This window comes from Nerophis ophidion, linkage group LG06, assembly GCF_033978795.1.
Source record: "Nerophis ophidion isolate RoL-2023_Sa linkage group LG06, RoL_Noph_v1.0, whole genome shotgun sequence".
Taxonomy (NCBI): Eukaryota; Metazoa; Chordata; class Actinopteri; order Syngnathiformes; family Syngnathidae; genus Nerophis; species Nerophis ophidion.
Window position 1 is genome coordinate 35074734 of NC_084616.1, and position 27817 is coordinate 35102550.

A 27817-nucleotide genomic window follows, 5' to 3' on the forward strand; every position below is an offset into this window, starting at 1 on the left:
GTTAGCTGAAGCCTCTCCCTCTTTCCCCTGACAAGAGTGCAAGGTCCACTACTGCCTGCACCACAAGGAAGGACTCCACATGCATTTTCTATTTTGAAATATTACACGCACTACAGCTTCCTCGGGACCGTCCCACTCGTGGATGATAGCTGCGTTAAGACCAAAGAGCAAATCACTTGGACGGCATGAAAGCACACCCGGGGTGGGGGGAGGAGGAAAGAAGAGGAGGTGTGGGTGTGGAAGGGGGTTGGGGGTGAGGGGAGGGAGGGGGGGGTGTTCTTCCATTCCGCTTAATTGGCTCCAATTTGCGTGTTGGCGCGCCGGCATGAAATATACGTTTGTTTGCTGAAAAACACCCTCCCGGCTTTGTTTAGTTTAAGCCGAGTTATTGACGTTAAAGCCCCCCTTGCACGGAGGAGGATGCGCCTCTCTCCGCCCGGAGCTGTGAGCGCACGCATCGGCCGTGGACGCACGGAGCTCGAACACCTGCTTGGGATAAAAGAGGGATCCTCCATCCTTGTTTCTATCACCCACGAAGCGTGGATGGGGAACTGATACGGACGCGAAGCTCATTTGGTAGCCAGAACAATTTGGAGGCTTTTTGTTTTTGTTTTTATACACAGGAGATCAATTCCCCCACCCTGCAAGGATGCCGGGAGGACCTCTGTCTCTCTACATCGGCATGGAGGTGGCCATCGCGGTTGCGTCCGTCATCGGCAATGTGATGGTGGTGTGGGCGGTGAAAATCAACAGATCCCTGCGGGACACCACCTTTTGTTTCATTGTCTCCTTAGCCCTGGCCGACATCGCGGTGGGAGCACTGGTCATCCCCCTGGCCATCACCATCAGCATCGGACTCCAAACTCACTTCTACAGCTGCCTGCTGGTCGCCTGCACCGTGCTGGTGCTCACGCAAAGTTCCATCCTGGCGCTGCTGGCCATCGCCATTGACCGTTACCTCAGGGTCAAGGTCCCCATCAGGTATGAGAATGGTCCGTGATGATGATGGTGGTAGGCTTGCATGTGTCTTAATTTAAAAAAATATACTCCCAAGTGGTCCAAGCTGGTGAAATCACGGCAAGATAACTTAAAAATAAAGACAACTTCAGATTGTTTTCTTTATTTAAAAATAGAACAAAATTTAGAAATCATAATGTTTGTTTTTTTGTTTACACTTACATGTTGCGGTTAATAGTGTCCGATCTTTATTTTTCGTTATTTGTACTTTCGGAATAAATGATGTGACGATGTTCCTTAGTTCATTAGTGCAGTGGTTCTCAAATGGAGGTACGCGTACCCCTGGGGGTACTTGAAGGTATGCCAAGGGGTACGTGAGATTGTTTTTAAATATTCTAAAAATAGCAACAATTCAAAAATCCTTTATAAATATATTTATTTAATAATACAACACTAAACTCACGTGAGTGTGTGAATCTGAGCATGAGTGATTGTCTATCTGCAATGAGGAGGCGACTTGTTCAGGGTGTACCCTGCCTCGCGCCCGAGTCTAGCTGGGATAGGTTCCAGCCCCCCCTACAATCCCGAGAGGGACACGCTGTAGAAAATGAATGGACGTTGCCTTTGACTTTTGTGCCTGTATGTAGAAATGGCACCGCTTAGTGTCTCTTATGTCCTTCTTGTTCATTAATGTTTCCCTCTTGCTTTCATGCGTTTTTTGCCTCGTTCTTTGTAGACTTTTTGAGCCTATGCTGCAACCACATGGTTTTGATTATTAGCCTGAAAGAGTGGCAATTGAGCGGTCTGTCAAACAATTTCCCTTGCAGATTAATAAAGCTTGTCTTGGACCAGTGTTTCTCAAATGGGGGTACGCGTACCCCTGACGGTACTTGAAGGTATGCCAAGGGGTACGCGTACCCCTGAGGGTACTTGAAGGTATGTCAAGGGGTACGTAAGATTTTTTTTAAATATTCTAACAATAGAAAATACTAAAAAATCCTTCATATTTATTGAATAATACTTCAACAAAATATGAATGTAAGTTCATAAACTGTGAAAAGAAATGCAACAATGCAATATTCAGTGTTGAATTTTTGTGGACATGTTCCATAAATATTGATGTTAAAGATTTAATTTTTTGTGAAGAAATGTTTAGAATGAAGTTGATGAATCCAGATGGATCTCTATTACAATCCCCTAAGAGGGCACTTTAAGTTGAAGATAACTTCTATGTGTAGAAATCTTTATTTAGAATTGAGTCACTTGTTTATTTTTCAACAAGTTTTTAGTTATTTGTATATCTTTTTTCCCAAATAGTTCAAGAAAGACCACTACAAATGAGCAATATTTTGCACTGTTATACAATTTAATAAATCAGAAACTGATGAAATAGTGCTGTATTTTACTTCTTTATCTTTTTTTTTTTTCAACCAAAAATCCTTTGCTCTGATTAGGGGGTACTTGAATTAAAAAAATGTTCACAGGGGGCACATCACTGAAAAAAGGTTGAGAACCACTGCATTAGTGTTAAAGGCCTACTGAAACCCACTACTACCCACCACGCAGTCTGATAGTTTATATATCAATGATGAAATGTTAACATTGCAAAACATGCCAATATGACCTTTTTAGTTTACTAAATTGTAATTTTAAATTTCCCGGGAGTTTCGTCTTGAAAACGTCGTGTAATGATGATGTGTACGCAAGACGTCACGGGTTTTTAGGAAGTATGAGCGCTGCGCACACACACAGCTAGAAGTCGTCTGCTTTAACGGCATAATTATACAGTTTTTTGGACATCTGTGGTGCTGAATCTTTTGCAATTTGTTCAATTAATATTGGAGAAGTCACATGGAGTTGGGAAGCTTTAGCCTTTAGCCACACAAACACACGGTGATTCCTTGTTTAAAATTCCTGGAGGTGAAACTTTCCTATGGATCCCGACCACATGTCAACCAGCAGGTTTCGGTGAGAAAATTGTGGTTAAAAAGTCAGTTCTTACTGGAGAAAAGGTGAGCTTGTGCCGTCCATAGCTGCCGTCGACTCCCCTGAGACACTGCGCGTCAAGACACCCGTGGAGACACCGTTCCGACTATCAGGTAATATTTAACTCACTAAAACACTAGCAACACAATAGAAAGATAAGGGATTTCCCAGAATTATCCTAGTAAATGTGTCTAAAAACATCTGAATCCGTCCCAATGCAATCGCGTTTTTTTTTTTTTTTACTTTTTTTTTTTTTTTTTTCTAGTCCGTCGCTAGCAATATCCTCAAACACAAATCTTTCATCATCGCTCAAGTTAATAGGGAAATTGTCGTTGTCACGGTCTGAATAGAACTTTTTGTTGGCGGCTCCCATTAAAAACAATATGAATATGTGAGGAGCCATCAAACATGTGACGTCATCGTCTGCGACTTCCGGTAGAGGCAGGGCTTTTCTCTTAGCACCAAAAGTTGCGAAGTTTATCGTGGATGTTCTCTACTAAATCCTTTCAGCAAAAATATGGCAATATCGCGAAATGATCAAGTATGACACATAGAATGGACCTGCTATCCCCGTTTAAATAAGAACATCTCATTTCAGTAGGCCTATAATTTTCATTTATTTTTTTTCATTTATTCATTTATGTCAAGCAATGACATTAAAACAAACAACAAATACAAGTATAAGGTAGACAATACATAATAATATAAAGTAATATAATGAAAAAGCGGGCAGCATGGTGCAACAGGGGTTAGTGCATCTGCCTCACAATAAATAGTTCCTGAGTAGTCCTGAGTTCAATCCCGGGCTCGGTATATTTCTGTATGGAGTTTGCGTGACTGCTTGGGTTCCCTCTGCTTTCTCCCATGCACTTCCAAAGACATGCACCTGGGGATAGGTTGATTGGCAACACTAAATTGGCCCTAGTGTGTGAATGTGAGTGTGAATGTTGTCTGTCTATCTGTGTTGGCCCTGCGATGAAGTGGCGTCTTGTCCAGGGTGTACGCCGCTTTCCACCCGATTGTAGCTGAGATAGGCACCAGCGCCCCCCGCAACCCCAAAGGGGATAAGTGGTAAAAAATGGATGGATGGATAATGCAAAAGCACGGTGGAAGATGGGTTAGAGCGTCTGCCTCACAATACGGAGGTCCTAAATTCGGGATCTTTCAGTGCGGAGTTTGCATGTTCTCCCCGTGACTGCGTGGGTTCCCTCCGGGTACTCCGGCTTCCTCCCACCTCCAAAAACATGCACCCTAGAATAGGTTGATTGGCAACACTAAATTGGCCCTAGTGTGTGAATGTGAGTGTGAATGTCTGTGTTGGCCCTGCGATGAGGTGGCGACTTGTCCAGGGTGTCCCCGCCTTCCACCAGAATGCAGCTGAGAAAGGCTCTGGCGACCCCCTAAAAGGGACAAGCGGTAGAAAATGGATGGATGGATGTATAATGCAAAAGGTAATGTCCATCCAATATGTAAGCATGATTTGCAATCTTATCAAGATAAAAAAATTATATCAAAATCAAATTACAGGATGTTATTTATGTAGTGTCACAGTTGCCATTGACAGTTTGTTTGTGTTTTAGTTTCTCCTCTGTGTATTTTGTATTTCCTGTCCTTAGTTCCTGTCTAGGGCTCTTATTTTGGTTCAGCTTCCTGTTTGTCTCCCTATGTCCTGTTTTTACTCAACTGCGGCTGATTGGCATCTGGTCACACCTGATGTCAATCGGCCAGCTCCTATTTTACCTGCTTGGTTCCTCCAGTCAGTGCTGGATCATTGTATTGTCGTTTGTATTGTCGTTGCCTCATGTCACTCTTGTCGTGCTACCTGTCGTTTTGTTACAGCTATTACCTGTCGTGCTACATCTTGTCCTGGTCGTCGTAGCGGTAAGCTGTTTTTGTTAGCCATAACTATTTCCAGTTTTTCTGTTTGTGATCCTCTAGCTTCCATGCTAAAGTTCCTTTTTGTTTCTTGTTAGCTTCTATGCTAAAGGCCTTTTGTTTTTTATCCGCCCACGTGCGCGCTTTTGGTTTGAACCCTTTGTTTGGTTTTGTCTTATTATTTATATTAAAATCATGTTTGCTCACTCCATCTCTGCATCTCGGGGTTCGTCAACAAATAATCCTGACATGTAGTTTGCTAATTTTCCTCGACTGGTGCGCTAACATCATGTTTTTTTTTTTGTTTTACATATGTACCAACATCTACAAAATAATTGCTATTGGGACATCTAGTGGACACATTTAAAACTGCAATTTATTGCATTCAAAAATTTCAAGTCATTTTTATACTTAGCAAACTCATCCCGCGGGCCAGATAAAACCTTTTCCGTAAGTTTGACGACCCTGAACTAGCCTTTATCAGCGCTTTTCAACTAGCAGCCTGGGGCCCAAACCTTGCCCGGGAAGTTGAGCTAATAACTTGAGTGATAGCAATTTTGCAGCACATTTATAAAACCACTAGAGTGCTCCCGTTGTTTAGAGCAGTGTTTTTCAACCACTGTGCCGCGGTACGAGATACAGTCTGGTGTGCTGTGGGAGATTATGTATTTTCAACTATTTGGGTGAAAAATGTTTTTTGCAAACCATTTATTGTACTCTGCCAATGATGTGTTGTTGAGTGTCGGTGCTGTCTACAGCTCGGCAGTGACCGTGTAATACTCTTCCATATCAGTAGGTGGCAGCTGGTAGCTAATTGCTTTGTAGATATCGGGAACAGCGGGAGGCAGCGTAAAGGTAAAGAGGTGTTTAATGCTTAAACAAAAAATCAACAAAATACGAGTGCCCCTTAAGAAAAGGCATTGAAGCTTAGGGGTGGCTATGCAGAACGAAAGTAAAACTGAACTGGCTACAAAGGAGAAAAAAATTGAATGCTGGACGACAGCAAAGACTTACTGTGGAGCAAAGGCGGCGTCCACAATGTACATCCGAACATGACATGACAATCAACAATGTCCCCACAAAGAAGGATAAATACGACTGAAATATTCTTCATTGCTAAAACTAAGTAAATGCGGGGAAAATCGCTCGAAGGAAGACATGAAACTGCTCCAGGAAAATACCAAAAAAAGAGAAAAAGACAGCAAAATAGGAGCCAAGACAAGAACTAAAACACTACACACAGGAAAACTCAAAGTAAGTCAGGGCGTGATGTGACAGGTAGTGACAGTACATCTACTTTGAGACAAGACCTATATTGCTTGGTTATGGTTTAAAGTCGTATCCAACAATTGCGACTACGACGTTTTACAGTCAACTGATATTTGTTTTTTAATGATTTCTGTTGGTGGTGTTCCTCCGGATTTTTTCAATGCAAAAAAATGTGCCTTGGCTCAAAAAAGGTTGAAAAACACTGGTTTAGAGGAACTTGGAACACTGGAAACACATTGGCTGATCCGTGTGTTGAAATGTTGGGGTCCAAAATTGGGATTTACAATAACTGAGGCGTTCCTCAAGGCACCCCTTTAAGTCCTCACTGTTGCAGTTTGGTCGTGGCTAATTTGGTAGAGCAGCCATACCAGCAACTTGAGGGTTCCTGGTTCCATCCCCATTTTCTGACATCCCGACAATTCAGTGTTGCCCTGACTGTTAGCTAAAAAAATTAAGTGTAGTTTTGTGCTTCAACCAGCAGAGGCGCTAAAAATGCAGCTTCAATATTGTGTGAAATATTGGGTTGGTTTATTCTTGTATAGCCCTTTTCTACTTTGAAGGTACTCAAAGCGCTTTAACACTAATTCCACTTCCACCCATTCACACACATGGCGGGAGCTGCCATGCAAGGCCCTAACCACGACCCATCAGGAGCAAGGGTGAAGTGTCTTGCTCAAGGACAGAACGGTCGTGTAGCTGGGAATCGAACCAGGGACCCTCAGATTGCTTGCACGGCCACTCTCCCAACCCTGCCACGCCGTCCCCAATAATACTTGTTGACGACATGTGTTGATTTAAGTCACTAAAGATCATGTGGTTAACTGATAGTCGCAGGGAGCGTGGGTTCAGGCCTTACTCAATGACAGTGTGAATGTTTTTTACCGTATATGTGCCCTATGGTTAACTGGTAAGCAGTCCAGAGTGTAGTCAACTGGGACAGGCGCCAGTTACCCACAAGCCTAAACAGGATATGCGGTAGAACAGTTGTTCTTAAACTTTTTGACCTCGAGGCCCAACTTTTTCCACTCCTGAGGGGCCCAGGCCCACTCAAATATTAACACTGAATAATAAATATAAAGTCCATCCATCCATTTCTACCTCTTGTCCATTTTGGGGGTGCTGGAGCCTATCGCAGCTGCACTCGGGCAGAAGGTGGGGTACACCCTGGACAAGTCGCCACCTCATCACAGGGCCAACACAGATAGACAGACAACATTCACACTCACATTCACACACTAGGGCCAATTTAGTGTTGCCAATCAGCCTATCCCCAGGTGCATGTCTTTGGAGGTTCAATTCAGTTCAGTTTCAGGTTATTTCGAATATGCATACGATTGATTGATTGATTGACTGAAACTTTTATTAGTAGATTGCACGGTATAGTACATATTCTGTACAAATGACCACTAAATGGTAACACCTGAATCAGTTTTTCAACTTTTTTTACGTTGGGTCCACGTTAATCAATTCATGTAAAGCATCACACAATTCCAGTTGTTTCATTACAGCATGTCCAAAAAGGATTATGAAGAAGCAGAGCTTATTAAATCCTACCCCATTTGATACCATAGCAATTTTATCCCATATCCCTGTTCTCTGCAACAAAACAGTGAACAAATAAATAATGAATAAATACTTTACCATCGTAAGCATACAATATTAAATACATCAATAATCTTTGCCTCAATAAAAGGTTTTTTTTTTTTAAAAAGGGTTCAAGATGTTCATCATCATTCTTGTTCTGTGTACTTTTTGTACACATTTGTAGTTTGAACAGTTTCTTAAACAGAATCATATTGGTGCTTTGTTTGATTTCTTTAGTTAATCCATTCCATAATTTCATTCCACATTCCGGTGTATATATATGCTAAAGGTTTTAAGTCTTGTACGAGCATACACATTTTTTAAATTACAGTTTTCTCTAAGGTTATATTTCTCGTCTTTTGTTGAGAAGAATTGTTGTACATTCTTGGGTGGCAGGTTATAGTTTGCTTCATACATAATTTTAGCTGTTTGAAAATGTACCAAATCGTCGTATTTCAATATTTGTGATTCAATGAATAAAGGGTTTCTATGTTCTCCATATGCAACATTATGTATTATTCTAATTGATCTTTTTTGTAACACACTTAGTGAATGAAGTGCACATTTGTAGTTGTTTCCCCATATTTCTGCACAATAACTAAGATATGGTAACACTAGCAAGCAGTAAAGAATGTGAAGTGATTGTTGGTCTAGAACATGTTTTGCTTTATTCATTATTGACGTGTTTCTTGCTACTTTATGTTGTATATATTTTTTTACATGAGATTTACAATTTTATCATTTATTATTACACTCAAAAATGTGTTTTATTTTAGCCGTTCAATATTTACTCCGTCTATCTGCATGTGTTTCACTTTCTCTTCTTCTGTTACCAAATAGCATTATTTTAGTTTTACTGAGTTTCAAAGATAGTCTGTTCTTGTCAAACCATCTTTTTAATTTGTTTATTCCTTCTGTTATCATTTGAATTATCTGCTGTGTGTTAAATTCTCTCCTGAACAAAACGCAGTAGTGTCATCTGCAAATATTTCTAACTTTAAGTCCTTTGTAATTTTAAAAGTGTCATTTATATAGAGATTGAACAATGTTGGTCAGAGTACTGATCCCTGAGGTACGCCACAAAATATTTCAAGCTCTGTGGAAGTGTGTTCGCCTATCTTCATGTAATGCTTCTTGTTGGTTAAGTAGCTTCTTACCCAGTTTAAGACCAACCCTCTGAATTCATACCGTTCTAATTTGTTTATTAGAATGCTATAATTGTGTCAAATGCTTCTGTTAAATCCATAACACTCCACCAGCGTACATGTTTTTACTATCTATTGCATTTGTCATATCTTTCTTTATTTCGATTAAGGTGGGAGGTAGTAATAATAATAATTTATTTTCTTAATCTTGGTTTTATTCATATTCAATAATTACATCAAACTTAGAGTTTGCAACTTTGTCAAATGTATGAAACCTTATGTTAATCACAAAGATTATTATTTATTTGACTCATAAACCTTAGACTGAGGTCAGGCTGATTACAAAAATAAATACTAACAAAATATATTGCTTAAGAAGAGACTCATAGATATCAGACAACAAAATACTTTTACATTGTTAGAATAATAATGTGTAAGTTATCACACAACTCTTATTCTTAAAGGCTGTTGCTATAGTTATCAATCACAATTATAATGTGCTAATATAAATAAACTATTTTATCAATGAACATGTTTCTTAAATAAACTGTCAATAAAATTTAACTGCAACTGTAAATTCTTCTTCACCACTTTATTCATGTTGTTTTGTGCTCAAAAAACTTCTCTAAGGCTTTAGCCCCAGAATTGTGTCTGGTTGTTTGACGTTGTTATTAAGTGGTGGAAAGTGTATTATAACTGAGTACCACTGTGGCCCATACGAACCACAGCTGAGAAACAGATATTTTTTGGCGGCCCTGTAGGGGGCACTTGCAACCCGATGATGGTTAGGAAACACTGTGGTAGAAAATGCATGGATGGATGGAATTCAATCATTTAGGGCCATTTTCTCCCATATTTTTAAGTGGAAAAAAGCTATGCGGCATGAATTCGCACAGTTTCGCAACTTTTTTAATTTCTTCACATGACTGAAAGGGGAACTGCACATTTTTTGAGGGAATTTTGCCTATCGTCCACAATCATTATGAAAGACATGATGACGGATGGAAAAAAAAAAATGCATTCTCAATATTAGATCAACGTGATCAAAAGTCTATGGGAGCCGTTAACTTCTGCCTATAAAGCCCTTAAAAAACATCCAAAAATCTCCATTAAAATGTTGTATACATGATGTAAGAATATATGAAATGTAGTAACGGACACATGTATAATAACATGCAATATTAACTTTTTATGATCATTTTAAGTATACGTGGCACATAACATTTTATAAAAAAGCATCACGTATGCTTTTTTTTTTTCTTTCTTCATCACTGATTATTACTGATTGCAGACTTTATGAGAGCCAACAAACATAATAAAACATCACTTCTAGTGCAAGGTCCGCTATCATAAGGATGCTGACTGTCAGGATGTTTGTAGCTGTTGCTGGGAGAGTTTGCATGCGTAAAATATGTGTTATAAATATATAAATACTAATAAATAAGTTTATATTGCAGAGTTATAAAATATTACAAAGTGTGTGATTGTGTTAATTGTGTTGCAAAGCGGAACGAGAGTTGGGACGGACTGTAAACACTGATTAGCTTCAGCTCTTCGAAATATTAAAAGTCTTTTCATTGATTTGTACAAAACTCCGCTGTAAGAAGACATTTATTCAAGTTTATTTAATATTTAGAATGCATTTTTTAAAATCCCTCTGTTGTCTTGTCTTTCATAATGATTGGGAACGATAGGCAAAATTCCAAAAACAAGTGTGGATCCCCTTCATCCAAGATGCACACTTTGGGAGGAGCAGACCTTAAATATCAAATCCAGCCTTCTGCATGAATATTGTAAACAAATATGGTAAAAAAAATGACTTGAGTCGACGGGAAAATGTTGTTCTTACGTGCCCCTATGATGTGTCACTGCTTCACAAAACATTTGTTCTAAACACAACTCTTAACATCACAAATGACACCAGGAGGATTATTATAATAATTGGAACAAAGTTTCATCTACGAATTATTATGTACATTCCGCGAGGTAGAAGATGCTGTTGTAGCATGCGAACACACACTACGCCACTTTGACAACACATACAAACACCACATGGCTTGATTCGTCCATTTCGAATTTAGAGTGTTTAGTTTTTTTGTGTTTTTGGGCTGCTGGTGGCAGGAGCTCTGTGCTCTTGTATCATCCTATTGTGTTCCTGATGTTTCCCTCTTGTTTTCATGTGGGGTGTTTTGCCTTTTGGTTCGAGACCCTTTCGAACTGTGCGAACTTTTGTGACTTTGTGCTATTTTAGTGAACTTCTGGATTTGCCTCCCGGGAGCCTTTTGGCCATGGAGACCAGCTGCTGGGTCTCTGCCACACCAGAATCCATTTGGAGAGTCTGGAGGGGGTGCGGGTGAAGAGACAGGGCTAGCTCTGATTGCCTGGACAGACAAGCTTCACAGTTTCTTGGCTAAATGAGCAGGTATCGAACACTTCGGTGACCTTAGATGCATCCTTGCTCATCCCTGCAGACTGGACACTGGCCAAGAGTTAGTTGGTAGCCGAGGGTGGAGTCGGCTCTCATGGTTGCTTTGTTGGGTCTGCTCTTGTCTCTGGCCATGCTTCACCCACCTCAGCAGACGATATGGGTGTTGAAATTACGTTTTCGTTTGGTTGCTTGTTTATGCATGTTGCAATCGTGTGGGCGCAATATATATTATTGGTTAATTTTTTGTTGTTGTTGTTTTAATTTTGTAGCTGTATGTAGAAACGGTTCTGCTGGAGTGGCAGCTGGTTGCATCAGCTCTGCTCTTTTAATGTATTTAATGTCCTTTGTGTCAGGACTGTGACATGGATTTATTTTGCTTCTTCTACGCAAAGGATAATTAGCACGGGCGAGACGTGAATGTAAGTACATTTTTTATTTATACACTATAACACAAAACAGGAAAAACAAAGGTCGCGCTCGGTGGCGGATAATAATCAATACTAAAAACTTTAAACAAAAACAGCACAAAGGCAGGACTATCTACAAACAAACAGAAGATACTATAAAAGGCACAAGGCAAACCAAAAACTAGCACTGAGGCATATATACAAAGAAGTCTTACATGGAGTCGTCAAACAATAAACAGCGTGGCAAAGCATGAGGGTCCGCCAAGGAAAGGTAGGTGCGTTATGAGGGTTCAACACAGTCCAGTAGGTAAAGTAGCCAGGCCGAGAAAAGGAAAACAAATGACTTAAATACTGCTGTGGTAATTAGAAACAGGTGTGAGAGGCTGAGGATCGGGGCGTGACTAAGGGGACCAGGTGGAAACCAATGGGTTGGCATGGAAACAAACAAAACCAGGAAGTGCAAAACGTGAAGCAAGAGTCCAAAAACAAAACAAAACATGACCAAACATAACCCTGATTTACAGGCATGACACTTTGTATACTTTGTAGTTCGCCTCTTACACACATGTTTATGTGTGCTATGGCTATATGGTGTTTTTCCCCTTGGCTTCAGTCAAGAATCCCTCTACAGGGGCCCAGGCTTATAGACTGATTTTTTTTGTTTTTAACTGCTTGTTAATTTCCCAGAGTACCCAGTTCTATTGATGCCCATCCATCTATCCACCCATCCATCCCTTTTCTAAACAATTAGTCCTGCTCGCCTGTGTATCGGCTGGGGACATCTCTGCGCTGCTGATCCGCCTCCGCTTGGGATGTTTTCCTGCTGGCTCCGCTGTGGACGGGACTCTCGCTGCTGTGTTTGATCCGCTTTGGACTGGACTCTTGCGTCTGTGTTGGATCCATTATGGATTGAACTTTCACGGTATCATGTTAGACCCGCTCGACATCCATTGCTTTCCTCCTCTCCAAGGTTCTCATAGTCATCATTGTCACCGACGTCCCACTGGGTGTGAGTTTTCCTTGCCCTTATGTGGGCCTACCGAGGATGTCGTAGTGGTTTGTGTTGTGGTTTGTGCAGCCCTTTGAGACACTAGTGATTTAGGCCTATATAAGTAAACATTGATTGATTGATTGATAAAAGGCAAGGGTAAACTGGAGCCTATCCCAGCTGACAATGGGCAAGAGGCAGGGTACACCCTAAATGGTTGTGTGTCAAACCCATGACACATACAAACAAACAACCATTCACAGTAAAATTACACCTATAGACAATTTAGAATCTCCAATTAGACAAATGTTCATATTTTTGGAATGTGGGAGGCAGCTGAAGTTCTCAGTGAAACCCCCCCACATGCATGGCTCTAAACAGAGATTTCAAACCCTCAATCATCTGACAGTGTGGCCAACATGCTAACCACTCGGCGAGCATGTGGCGTTGTATTGACGTAAACAGTAAAATAACAGCACGTGTTAAGCACAAACCCACTATTGCATACATTTGTTTTTCGTCCTCCTCTACTCTTTGGGAGACACCATCCTCCAGGCTTAGCGTGGGAATTGCTCCGCTTTTGAGAGTCAGCCGTCCCAACACTTAACATCTGCAATCAATACTAATCCAATGCATTACGGCCGAGCCTAATTGCAGCATTTCCTCCTGCTTCAGGCCAGACATGTGTGAATGTGGTGTTTTCTGCAGAGTGGGAACAGCCATCCTGAAAAGTGTCAATCATTTCTCTGTGTGCATGTTTTAACTTCACCCAACCTTCCCCAACATAATCAAACCGGGTGTGGTGAATGAACAACGGTTTGTACTGGGTTGTGATATTTTTGTAATGATGAATTATTTAAAGAAATTTCATTTGACTATGCAGGTGTAGTTCATTCAAAAATAGAATTCCTGTTCCTTCTGTCATTTGGTAAAACAGAAGTAAGTGAACAGCAACAAATCATTATTTTTTTACTTCAAGTCCCTTTTAAGGTCCAATGTGGACTGTGGACCCAAACTTGGGCAAGAGGTGGGGTACACCCTAGACTGGTTGCCATTTAATAACAGGGCACATAAATAGACAACCATTCACACTCGCGTTCATCATTTTCAATTAACCTGACATGCATGTTTTGGAATTTGGGAGGAAACAAAAGTCCAAGCTTTGACTTAAAACCAAAAACACCTGGCTGTGAGACAGATGTTCTTACCATATGTCCTACTGTGTTGTCTAAATAGCTACAATCTAGGATCTAAATGGCTAAAAGGAGGTCAAGTTATGTGTAAATGAAACGGAACAACATATAAGATTAGTGACAACAAGAGAACTGCAAATTATTGACCACTTGCCAAGATTTAAAATGTAATTTCCAGATATGTGCCTAGTTTTAAGACAGGGGTGCATTTGCCAAATGTACTGCCCGCAGGCCAGATCAGGCCCGCAAACAGGTTTTATCCAGCCCGAGGGATGAATTTGCTAAGTATTAAAATTCACTTAAAATTTTTGAATGAAAGAAGTAGCTGTTCTAAATGTGTCCACTGGATGTCGCAAGAGCAATTATTTGTATCTTTGTAGTAGAGATGCGCGGTTTGCGGTCACAACCGCAGTGTCCGCGGGTAAACCGCAGGTCGGGCGGGTGACATGACGAAAAAATTGATTTTAAATAGATTCGGGCGGGTGGCGGTTGAACCAATTAGGAAATATATATTGTAATAATCCCAGGAATGTAGGCTCATAAAACTTCTTTGTTTGTCTTGTCTTTATTGCACAAGATGTAATACAACCACACGACAGCTCTCATGTCTCTAACGCTTTTCCCGGTACAACGCGAACTCTCACTTCCTGTCGATAATGTCCCTTCCCAATCTCTCCCTGAAGTCCCGCCCCCCAACCAAAGTCATTGGCTAACACCCCGTAGCCAGCCGCTACATTATACATCAGGGGCGGTTCTAGGCATGCTTATATGAGAGGGCAGTCAGAAATGTGAAGGGGGCATCATGTGTACACATCATGCTTCAGCACTTTTTTTCCTGTGCTTATAGTAACGATGCTTTCTTCATTGAAATAGGTCTTTAGCTATGTGTCCAACCCCAACCTGGAGTAGTGGATTGCACTTTGTCAGGCCTCTACCTTCAGACCTGTCCAACTTGGGTGTCCCACCTGAAGACCAAGCTCCTGCTGGTATAGCTCTTACGGTCACCGAGGCACGCAAACCCCCTGACCACAATAAGGTGGCAATCCCTCAGGGGGGGAAACATTAACAGCGCTGCCATATTTCCGACAGGGGAAACAGAAGCAGGCGTCTTGCACCACAGAATACTGTAGCCATGGTCGTGTGCGGTACCAGGCAGGATTGAATGATCTTAATGTTGTACCAAATGTACGCTTTGGATAGCCACCCAGTATTGGCTGAGATGCTGCGGTGCCATTCAAGTCACTGGGTAGCTGAGCAGGCTGCTTTGGGGGGACGGAGGGAGCTGGTGCAGGAGAATCAGTGCTTGCTGGTGCTAAAGGTGCAGTATTGCTAGCTGCTGTCCCTGATGTACTAGCAGTAGCATCATTGCTACTACTACATGCAGGAGCAGGACTAGACTTTTTAAATGCTCTGAAAAATGGATGCATTACAGAGCATTAACTTTCTCTTTGTGAGCTGCTGGAAGCTGGAGCAGAAAATAAGTAAGCTTGAACAACAACAGAAAAAACCTGCTGTGATTACATGAAGAAAAACAACAACAGTACAGGACTACAGCCTGGGGCGGGGCTTTACGTAGGGGTCTGTCAGACACAGGTCACTTGTCTTCAGTTTGTCACATGCAGTGGACGTGGGCCAGGGACGTCGCCAGACAGATTTCACTGGGGCACGTGCCCCACTGTTGATCTGCAGTGCCACAGTAAAAAATTCACCAATAAAAAACAACGCTTCAGAGTTTTAAGTCTACATAACATAGACAACAGCGCACATACTACTTAGTATGGTAATTGATTGCTACTGTATTCACTCCACGAAACAATGAGCACATGGCTAATTAATACGGTAATTTATTCACGTGTGGATCGAGACTTCGGTTGAGAGAGAGAGGGGGGGGGGGCGGGGGGTGAGAATCACTGCTGAGGTAGGTAACGTTAGCCAACAACAATTTGTTAATTACATTATTTTGATTTTGATTTGACTCAAACTGTAACTCCTAGATGGATTTAAGAAAGTTATTCGCCCGCAGCAGAGAAGAAGCAGCAGGAATGAGAGATGTAAGTGAAGTCCTAGCTAGCTAGGCAACATCATTGTCTTAAGTTGATGCTAAGTTAGCTAACGTTATTCCTTGTATCAAGACAAACATATTCATTTGCTGTAGAGCTGTCGGGGGAATTTCCAATAAACATGAAACATAATGTTGGTTATTGTCTGCTGGTTCTGCATCAATGATGATTTGGAGTAAGCATGTGTGAGTTGAGTGCTTCTCAAATGGTTTATCTTCAGGAAGAAAAACATTTTTCCAGATCATCAAGTCGTGAGCCAAATTTCTAAATCATTCAAGTTTATTTCACAGAAAAATAGCACAGTAGACTTGTCTTGTTAATCGGTGTGACTTTGACTAAAATAATCTTGTTTTGTCACCAGAAAAATGGCTACAGCTAAAGCATCTGGTTTTGTTTCCAGAAAAAATTGTAGCATTTCTGTATTTGTTTTCAGAAAGATGGCTGAAAATATCAGGTTTTGTTGCCCCATTTAGATTTAAAAAAATATGTATTTCCATGTCTGTCCTGAGTCCTCCTCCAACTTGTTAGTCGGTTTGCCTTTTGCTGAAATACTCACTAATAGTCACTAGAAAAAAATCTAAAAATATCTGGTTTTGTTGCCACAATTTGATTTTTTTCTCCCTAAACTTTTTTTTTTCCATGCACACATCTGACTGCGACTCACTGAAAATGACACACAACCCACTTTTATGTCACGACCCAGCAGTTGGGAACCACTGGTCAACTGTATAACAGTTACTGTAATATTTCCATGTCTGTCCAGAGTGATTGACCACTTTGCAAAAATGAAAAGGAGACGTTACAGTTTACTTCTCAGAAAATGATTCCCTGAACAGACACACAACCATTGTTCATTTATTCTACTACTGTGGCTTTATTGTTTTGTGTATATTTTATAGTTTTGTTTATCTAAAATAGGATTAGCCACATTGCCATAAATGGAAATTAAATAATATAAAACAACCCAGAGATGTAGGGGTGCTTTATTTTTTGTTTTACTTTTGTAGATGTTAAATTTGCAGATGATTACTGCAATATATATTTCAAAAAGATTCATTGCTCTTCCTTTTGGCTTTTACCAGTAGCAGTTTAGAAGTCTGGAGTAAAAAAGTGCACAAGTAGGTCAAAGGCATTAGTTAATTTCAGGTGGTTAATCAAAGATCCATACAACATCATCTGATATGATTTCATAGTTTAAAGCACTATGTATGTATTTTTTATGATAAATAAGAGCTAAAAATGTTTTTGCTTGCGCGCTTTGCACACTTACTTGAATTATTTGTGCCCCAGGTGTGCCCCAGTACAGTATTAGGTCTAGTGACGCCTCTGGCTCAGAGCCTCCGTGGTCACTGCTCTCGTCAAGTTGTAAAAAAAAAAAAAAAAAAAGGGAACTCCGTAGCACCGGAAGTCCGCGACGATAAACGTGTTTATGACAGATAAGACTACACAAATACACCCATCCTAACAAGTATATGATAAATGTAGACAACTTTTCCTTTTCTTTTACTTTCATACTGCAACAGTGATTGGATGTTTACTGACGGCTGAGGGGTGTGTGCGGGTGTGTGTCTGCTGCGCATCCTGTGGAATGTTGAATACACGCACAGCGGAGGGAGGGATGGGAGGGAAGCCGACACTACTATATCGTGTGTGTCCCTTTTTCGGCGGATTTTTCGGCTAGTGCAGATAATTTTCTCAACTTGTAATGTAGTAATTTTGTGAGTTTATTAAAATTTGCTTTCTCAAATTTTGAATTGTGGGGGCAAGACATTTATTTAAGGGGGCTCCGCCCCCTCTTTCCCCTGCGTATGTATGTTATACATAGTTAAATGTTATGTTGAAGAGGTTCATTTAGCCTACTGACGTGTATTTATAAATGTTTGATTTATGTAGGCTAGTAGGTAAACTGTTGTACCTGACAACTCTTGATGGTACAATCCATATATCACGTCACAGACAACGTCACGCTAACATCACGTGACACCTCTGATGAAGGCTGCAGAAGCAAGGTAGCTCAAACTTGTCAGGTACAACACTTTACCTTACTAGCCTATAGAAATCAACCATTTATAAATAGTTAAATGTTGTTACCCACATACGAAAAAAGAGCAGCACTCTTTGAAACAGTATGTGGGCATACTTTTATTTTGAAGTGTCTCGTTCGGTCTGTCGACGGATGTAAGGAAGCTACTTCCGGGTATGGCCAACGAGGTATTTGTCATTTGTTGGTATTTTACTTGGTAAAATGTTTGATCCTCATGCTGTGCATGTTTTTATTTTTACGTTTGTAACATGCTTTATTTATTACAGTTTTCACGGTGAATTTGAAGGGAAAGTAAGCCTTCAAATAAATCAGTTCAAGAAAGACATTGTGTCTGTGCTATTTGGAGGGAGTTACACTTTTTAACCTCACTAATGCCTTGCATCGTCAATATTAGATATATAACAAAGGGCGGGTAGCCTGCGGGTGTGGCTTTGATGAAATGTTGGTTCGGGTGGGTGGCGGGTGAGTGACGACTTTAGTGATGCAGTTGCGGATGATATAATTGCCTAACCGTGCATCTCTACTTTGTAGATATCTACATTATTTAAAAAAAAAAAAAAAAAAAAAAACCCTTTAGTAAACCAGTTAAGGAAATTGGGCAAACTACATAAATAACACACTGTAAATTGATTTTGATGTATTTTTTTTATCTTGATAGATTAAAATTTAAGACCAATGAGTTTACTGATGAACATTATGACATTATTTATTCAGAAAATATAAATAAAGGACAAATAAAGGTAGAATACTATTAACCACAACATGTAAGTGTAAAAAAAACAAAAAAAACATAAGTGATACATTTTCAGAATGTGCTTGTTTTATTTTTAAACAAAGAAAACATTCTGAAGTTGTCTTTGTTTTTAAGTTTTCGTGCCGTGATTTTACCAGTCCGGCCCATTTGGGAGTAGACTTTTCTCCATGTGGCCCCCGATCTGAAATGAGTTTGACACCCCTGCTTTAAGAGCTATTTACCTATTTTTAGTCATTGACTAATCTAAATTTTAGCATGACTAATAATATGTTGTCTATTGTAGTTTAAAAATCAAAACATTAAAAGCTTTCAGACGAAAATACTTATTTCAATTTGAAAAGTTATTCTAACTTCTAAATGTACAAATGTTAATTCAGGATGTATTATCAAGTAAAATGATATGTCCATACAGCTTGTTAATTCTTCTAGTTTTTAGTATTTTGTTTTCTAAAATCTAGTATTTTTATCTTAGCTCTTTTTTTGCAATGTATGGGCATTACCATTGTTATGTTTACTAAATATGAGATTTGGATTGAATTACTTTGATTGGGAAAAAGGTTTTCAAAGTGTGAGGAGAGGTGCATCAGCATGAGAGAAATAAAGAAAATACATATTCCAACCTGCAAAGATTATACATTTTTTTTGTTCACTATAGCGAGAGAGTGAAAAGAGCGCAGAAAACTCCACAAAATGTGCTCCAGAAGATCTGTCTTTTATGTATATTATGTTCTCTGAAGAGAGGTTCAATGCGCCACACTTGAAAAAAAAAACAACAACCCTGGACTAGATTGTTAGAGATGAGTGACAATAGTGAAATCCCTTAGGATATGGGCTTTTTTTTGTTCCAGACTAAAATAAGTAGCAACTATGTTGGAGAAATGCTAGTCTGCTGACAGATTCTTCATCACTGACAGCTCGCCTTGCCTGTATGTGTGTGTAGTTGTAGTCTTTGTGTGGGGCACAGTAATGCATGCAACACAATATACACAGCAGAGTGACAATGGATATTCCCTTTAGGGATAAAAACAAATAATGTAAACAGAATTAAACTTGGTGTTTTGTCATGATCCGTGATCCGGATCATGTTTTGTTTAGTTGTGTTCTGTTGGTTTTGGACTCCCTTGGTTCCTGTTTTGTGCACTTTGGGTGTTTGTTTTGGTTTCATGGGTACTGATTGGTTTCGCCTGCCTCTGATTAGTGCTCAACAGCAGGTGAACGTGCAGAGCACTTGAGCATTAATTAAAGTCGGCAATGCGGAGTTCCTACTAACCTCTCTGGAAACCCTGAGGGTCATCACCGCGTCACCTGAACCCCCCACGGCCTACACAGGTTTCAGGGGACTCTTCGGAAATCCCTGGTCATTGTTCTCAACCTCACCAATACCCGCGAATAACACGTCAACTCCCACCACTCCTACCTGGCCTCCCCTCTTCAACTCCACCCCTCCCCCATCTCCTGGACGATGAACAATGAGCGTCTCCCCCATCCCCAAGTCTTGCCACACAAACTTCAATAACAACCATCCCTCCCTCTTCTGGACAGTACCTCTCCCCAACGAACTCTGATGTTCTTTTTGGTCCCGGTGGGCTACACATCATCCATCTTAATGTGAACAGCCTCTCTGGAAATAAACTCGACCAAATCAGACAAATATTCCACAACAATAAGGTAAAAATCCTGTGTTTCTCTGAAACTATATTAGATGGAAGTGTTTCTGACTCAGAGATACAGATAGGAAACTTCTCGGTCATCAGAAAGGACAGGAATAAACATGGTGGTGGTGTTTGTATATATATTCAACAGGATATTAAATACATAACTCGCTCTGATCTTAACCACAATGCCCTTGAATCTGTGTGAGCAGAAATCAAATTCACAAACACTAAGCCGGTACTGGTATGTACTGTATACAGACCCCCTAATCAGAGTGATTTCTATGGTGCTCTTGAAGAGTGCTTAGCTGGTGTAGACAACGTGGAGAAGATTATAACTGGAGATCTGAACACAGATATTCAACGCGGTGATGCGCCTGTCTTCAAATCTTCCAGCAAGTTCTGTAATCTGCACGCTCTCTCCCAGCTAATAACACTCCCCACACGGGTGTGTGATTCCACCCAATCAATCATAGATCTCATGCCCACATCAGACTGGCATAACATAAAAAATAGTGGGGTCATGATCTGTGGTCTTAGCGACCACTATATAACCTACTGCACGCGCAAAATAACCAAACCCAAAGCCAATGGCCACATAACAGCTCAATCTAGATCCCTTAAGACATACTCCAGTGATAATTTCAACCTTAAATTGGGTGAGTGGGACTGGACATCGGACTGTGCTCAGGAGCAACCTAATTGAAGATACTTGGGATCGCTCCAAAACAGCGTTTCTAGCGATACTAAATGATATGACTCCTGTGAGAACAGTCAGAATCAAAGCCCGCTCTGAACCAAGGATAGATCCAGACCTATTAGCCTCCATAAAAGACAGATACAGAAAATACTACGAATACCAAAAGTATAAAACCGAAGTAGATAAACAACCCAATAATAATCTCCAATCACTCCTTTCAACACTCAAAATGCAATGCAATAAATTAAGAAATAAGACAAACAACCTGACTAAATCCTTAAAAGAAAATTATATCAACTACAAAATAGAGGAAAACACAAATAAGCCACGTGAGCTCTGGAAAATTCTCAACAACCAGCTTCCTGGATGCAGCCAGAAACTTAAAGCCAGACTCACCAACATCAACATCAAGGAAGGTGACTCCCTCATTACAGACAAAATGGAGGTAGCAAGCAGACTTAACACCTTTTTCACCAGCATAGCCACAACTCTCGTCAACAAGCCGTCCTATCATTTTGGTCGCTTTGGTGTAGAAATCGTTAAAGCCTATTACAGAAAGCTAGGAGTAATCAACAACAATTTCAAATTAGAAATGGTCTCAGCTGACAAGGTGCTTAATAAATTGAGCGCGCTCCACCCAAAAAAGGCCACGGGCCTTGACAATATCCCCTCCAGATTCCTCATGGACTCTGCCACAACCATTGCCCCAATAATCACTCATATAATAAACCTCTCAATCAAACAAGGCCAAGTACCCAAGGATTTCAAGATAGCAAGAGTAACCCCCTTTTATAAAAAAGGAAGCAAATTAGAACCTGGTAACTACCGACCTGTTTCTACTCTCAGTTCCATTTCGAAAGTAATGGAAAAAGTAGTTTATGAACAGGTCAATAGATACCTTGCTACTAATAAACTAATGTACACATTCCAATCCGGCTTCAGAACTAACCACTCCACTGACACATGCCTTGTCTATCTGACCGAACACATCAAACATGAGGTGGACGCGGGCAAATACTGCGGCATGGTCATGCTGGACATTCAGAAGGCCTTTGACACCGTTAACCACACTATACTGTTGGATAAGCTCAGAGCAATCAAATTCGATAAAACCTCATCGAGCTGGATGCAATCTTACTTGGAGGGGAGGAAACAGGTGGTAGAGGTGAACGGCACCATGTCCCCTCCCCTCTCAGTAAGCTGTGGAGTCCCCCAAAGCAGTAGACTAGGACCTTTACTGTTCCTAATATACGTAAATGACATGCCATCAGCATGCCACTGTGAATTGTTCCTGTTTGCGGATGACTCAGCCCTGCTGGTATCCGGCAAGGACAAGTCACAAGTGGAACAAATCCTGAGTGCTGAACTCCTTAATATTTGCACCTGGCTCGCTGACAACAAGCTATCCATACACTTAGGTAAAACGGAATCCATCCTATTTGGGTCCCATATCGACCTTAAAAAAGTCACTGACTTTACTATAAAAGTGGGTGACATTGTTATCACCAGGAAAGATGAGATCACCTACCTAGGTTCCATACTAGAGGCCAATCTTTCCTGTGATAAAATGGCAACCAAGATAATCAAAAATGTCAACCAAAAAACCAGATTGCTCTACAGAATCTCCTCTCTGGTCAACAAAAGCACCTTGAAGATTCTAACGGGAACTCTTATTCAACCCTTTTTCGATTACGCTTGCACCTCCTGGTACCCCAGCACCTCCAAAACCCTCAAATCAGGACTCCAAACATCCCAGAACAAGCCGGTTACTTTTAGACCTCCACCCCAGATCACACCTCACTCCAACCCACTCTTCCAAAGTGGGCTCGCTCATGGTGAAGGACAGAGTAAAACAACTTGCTCTAAGCCTAGTCTATAAAATCCGCTACACCTCCCTGATACCGAAGTACATGTCAAATTACTTCCTTAACGTAAATGACCGCCATAACCACAACACCAGGGGGAGCTCCACAAACCACGTTAAACCCAGATTCCGATCTAACAAAGGTCTTAACTCATTCTTTTTCTATGCCACATCAATGTGGAATGCACTTCCAACAGGTGTAAAAGTAAGTGCATTTCTATTCTCCTTCAAAACTGCTCTAAAACAACACCTCCAGGCAACTTCAACCCTTTACTAACACCCTCCTCCATTCACATTCCATCTCCCCGGATTGTAAATAACCTAATGTAAATAATCAGATGTATTTCAAATGTATTTACTTGTTCTTATGCTATCTGAACTCACTATGTTCTCTGCTGGCTGTACATATCCTACTATGTAAGACCTACACTGTTTCAATGTCCATTTCTCTGTTGATGCAATTGTTGATGACTGAAGTACTGATATCAACCAAAGCTCCTCATCCCACCCCCTGGATTGTAAATAATGTAAATAATTCAATGTATATACTATGATGATTAACTTGTGTGATGACTGTGTTATGCTGATAGTATATATTTGTACCATGAATTGATTAACGTGGACCCTGACTTAAACAAGTTGAAAAACATATTCGGGTGTTACCATTTAGTGGTCAATTGTACGGAATATGTACTTAACTGTGCAATTTACTAATAAAAGTTTCAATCAATCAATCAAAAGCATGACTTATTGTACCCTCCCACAGTATGTAGTGTGGTGTGATTAGATATTCCTAGTACTCCAGTGATGATACCTGGAAGTAATGTTTTTTTATTTTTATTTTTTTTCTGCCATTGAGGCGAGGGATTAGTGACTTAGAAGTGGCTTTGCACCGTACAGGGACAATAGCCGCTAGCAAGGATGCTACATTGCGTTAAGAACGCATTTGTTTGTTGCTTGTTGCCGTTAAGTTTGCAGAACACCGCTATCAACATGCAGTAGTTCCACCATATACAGTTACTTTACTTGGTATCGCTACTGATGATATTTGTATCAATCCACTACCCCTGGTTTGTATATTTTAGCGGTTAGCATGACTTATTGTACCCTCCGACCGTCTGTAGTGTCACATGATTAGCTAATCCTAGTCATCCAGTGATGATATTTATAACAAATGTTTGTTTGTTTTTCTGCCATTGAGGCGAGGTATTAGTGACTTAGAAGTGGCTTTGCACAGTGCGGGGACATTAGCCGCTAGCAAGAATGCTACATTGCGTTTAAAACGCATTTTGTTTGTTGCTTGTCGCCGTCAAAATTTCAGAACACAGCTATAATGTGTCATATAATGATAGTACTGAAAGTGTCATGCTGTTGTCGCATCGTGATGCGTGGATTGTTCTCACAAGGATGCAGTATTAACTCCGGAGGCAATGTGCAGAGATAATGATTTGTTGTCCACAAAATCAGGCAGAATGCAAACAAAAGCAACGCGTGCAGAATGCACGGGGAGCAAGGCTAAAGCTTAGCAAAAGGAAAACAAGCATTAGAATCGAAAAGGTAACAGCATAACATGTAGCATGGAAGCAAACAACACAGCCAAACTGAATTGTGTGCGAAAGGCAGGAATAAGTAGCTCTCTGATTATTGCCCAGGAGCAGGTGAGTGTCCCGAACACTAATCAGAGGCAGGTGAAAATAATCAGCACCCATGACGACCAAAAAACCCAAACCCAAGAGTGCTGAAACAGGAACTGAGGGAATCGAAAACTAAACAAATGTGATCTGGTCAATGGATCATCACAGTAAGCTCTATCATCAACCATCCATCCATCCATTTCCTACCGCTTGTCCCATTCAGGGTCGCAGGGGGTCGCTGTTGCCTATCTCAGCTGCATTCGGGCGGAAGGCGGGGTACATCCTGGACAGGTTTTCACCTCATCACAGGGCCAACATAGATAGACAGACAACATTCACACTCACATTCACACACTAGGGCCAATTTAGTGTTGCCAATCAATTTATCCCCAGGTGCATGTTTTTGGCGGTGGGAGGAAACCGGACCACCCGGAGGGAACCCACGCAGTCACGGGGAGAACACGCAAACTCCACACAGAAAGATCCTTAGCCCGGGATTGAACCCAGGACAACCGAGGACCTTCGTACTGTGAGGCACATGCACTAACCCCTGTTTCACCGTGCTGCCTATCATCAACCAAAATCAAATAATTAATATTCTATCCATATCACGCAATCCTGAAATAGAGAAATCCGCACCAGTGTCCATGATGCTCAGTGCAGGGCCAAAGTAGTGTGCTTCGTTTCGGTGACTCTACAGCTGTGTACACTCTAACAAGGGTCTTCTGGGGTTTCCTCTTTAAATGTCATATATGTATTGTCCAATCGGTTGACAGCATCCGTCCTCTCTGTTGGCTCCTGCAGGTACAAGAGTTTGGTGACGCCTCGTCGAGCGGGGATGGCGGTGGTGGCGTGCTGGACAGTGGCTTTCATCGTGGGTCTCACCCCCATGTTGGGCTGGAACAACCTGGGGCGTCTTCAACAGAACGGCTCCATCAGCCCCGACCTGGTCATCACCTGCCAGTTCGAGAACGTCATCAGCATGGAGTACATGGTCTATTTCAACTTTTTCGGCTGGGTGCTGCCGCCGCTCTTGCTCATGCTGGTCATCTACGTCGAGATCTTCTACATGATCCACAAGCAGCTCAATAGCAAAAAGTTCACTTGCAGCCACACTGACCCCAACAAGTACTACAACAAGGAGCTCAATCTTGCTAAATCTTTAGCTCTGGTCCTTTTTCTCTTTGCCATCAGCTGGCTCCCCCTGCACATCATCAACTGCATCACACTCTTCTGCCCCAGGTGCCAGAAGCCCATCATCCTCTTATACATCGCCATCCTGCTCACCCACGGCAACTCTGCCGTCAACCCCATCGTTTACGCCTTCCGCATCAAGAAGTTCCGCACAGCCTTCCGCAAAATCTGGCAGCAGTATGTCTGCTGCAAGGACACCCCTGCTCTGGAGATCCAGCCCAGTGACAGAAGGGAGATGCCCAATCTAGAGCCGCTGAAGGCCACGCCGCTGCAGCTCACCTGGAAGAGGAATCAGACAGCCGACACCTTGCAGCTCTCGCCTCAAGCTGGGGAGTACCTGGACCAGAGGACCGATACCTTGCACATGAAACACCATCCCCGCTTGTTGGAGCAGAATGCAGTTTAAGCTGAAAGCTGTCTGGGGATTACTAGTCATAGCACAAAAACTGTCCATCCTCATTGGGAATGTATTCTAATGAGGAGGAGGACTTCCTCCAAAGTGCTCGTGGATGCTGAGATGAACTAACCTGACTCGCCAGATCCTTGTAGTTCGCTGAGCTCCACACAAGAATCTGGGACTTCTCAATTGCAGATGTAATTCAGAAGACGGGCTCTTGTAAAAAAAATATTGCATGTGATTGGATAAACTACTTGTCCATTATCTCACATGGAAATCAATCCGTGACGCTGATGAGAGCGACGCTGGGAAATCCAAAACAGAAGAGCCGCCATATTGGATAACAGAGCGAAAAATTCTCTGTTCATCTCTTAAATAATTAATATTCGATAGGTTAAAAAAAACAGTTGCAATAGCAGAATCAATATCAGCACACGACTCCTCGCTGCATCCCGCCATTGTTTGAATCAAACAGTCACTTCGGCGCTACGTCACATCTATGAAATCCCTCCCGGCGATCCTGATTGGTTCATTATATTTTATTATCTTGAAGGAGTTTGCAATGCCCTTGAGCCCAGATCCATGTGAGGAGCTCAGCGAACTACAAGGGCCTGGCCAGAGTCAGGTTGGAGATGAACACGATCAACAGGAAGATCATTTGCCTTTTCTCAGGAGGAGTGCGTAACACTGGAAATCTGAGCTGGAATAAACTTGCAATAATTGAACATAAGTCTATGACAGTGACATTATGTCCCTCTTTGTGTGGGAGGCGGTTTCATTCATTTTGATGCATCAGTCGGTTTGAAAGAAACAAATGAAGACATTTTGGTTTATCAGTATCAAAGTCAGATTTAAACATGACTTTAGTGAAAATGAACACAATCAACAGTTAAGCCACTTCTTGGGCCAATTTTAAGTCATTAGGCATTGTCAGTTCTGCAGTGTCAAAGTGGGTAAGGGAGGCCATTGGCAGCTCCCTATACTTATTTTTCTTGCAAACTCTCTGACCGTTTTTAATTATGGCGCCTGCACAAAGTGGATAAACAGCCAGCTAAAATCACATTGTGAAGGACATTGTTACGTTTGCGCGGCATTGTGGATGCGCGGGGAGTGTCGCCTCTCGATGCGCAGGATCACAGCAGGCAGGAATGAAGGTATGAACAGCCTTTTAATGTGAAGTTACAAAAGAACACTGGTACAAAAGAGCAAATCAAAGGCGTGTCTGAGCACAGAAAACTAAATGCTAATATACACAGAAGACAGAGTTTGAAGTCCATAAAGCGCGAGCCAAGCGCGCGGAGGCAAGCTACATTTAGCAAGCAGAAAAATAAACAGAGACTACTCACGTAACGGTTGCAGGTGCAAACAAACTGGCGAGAGCGAACTTAGGTAGCAGAGGGGCTTAAATACAGAAAACATAATTACAAACCGGTGTGTGAATGAGCCATGCAGGAGGAGCAAATAAGTTGTCATGGTGATGAATGTAAATAAGGAAGTGCGCTAACAAACGGGATCGGTAGAGTCCAAAACATGATCAAAACATAGTAGGACAATACAAAAAAGACAAACATGCTAGAGATGTGTGATCCGGAAGCCGGATCACAACATTACCCCCCCCTTAAAGGGCAGATCCCAGATGCCCCCCAAAAAAACAGCAATAAAGAGAACCCCCTCCCACAATGAGAC

At 41.4% G+C, this 27817-nt stretch overlaps 1 protein-coding gene across 1 annotated transcript; it reads left to right on the forward strand.

Annotated features, from left to right (window-relative positions):
* Window positions 1-342: 342 nt before the first annotated feature.
* On the forward strand, window positions 343-27811 carry adora1b (adenosine A1 receptor b). The gene is made up of 2 exons (XM_061902261.1): window positions 343-981; window positions 25345-27811. Exons 1-2 carry the CDS (start codon window positions 650-652, stop codon window positions 26138-26140), a joined length of 1128 nt encoding a protein of 375 aa, XP_061758245.1. The 5' UTR covers window positions 343-649; the 3' UTR covers window positions 26141-27811.
* Window positions 27812-27817: the final 6 nt, after the last annotated feature.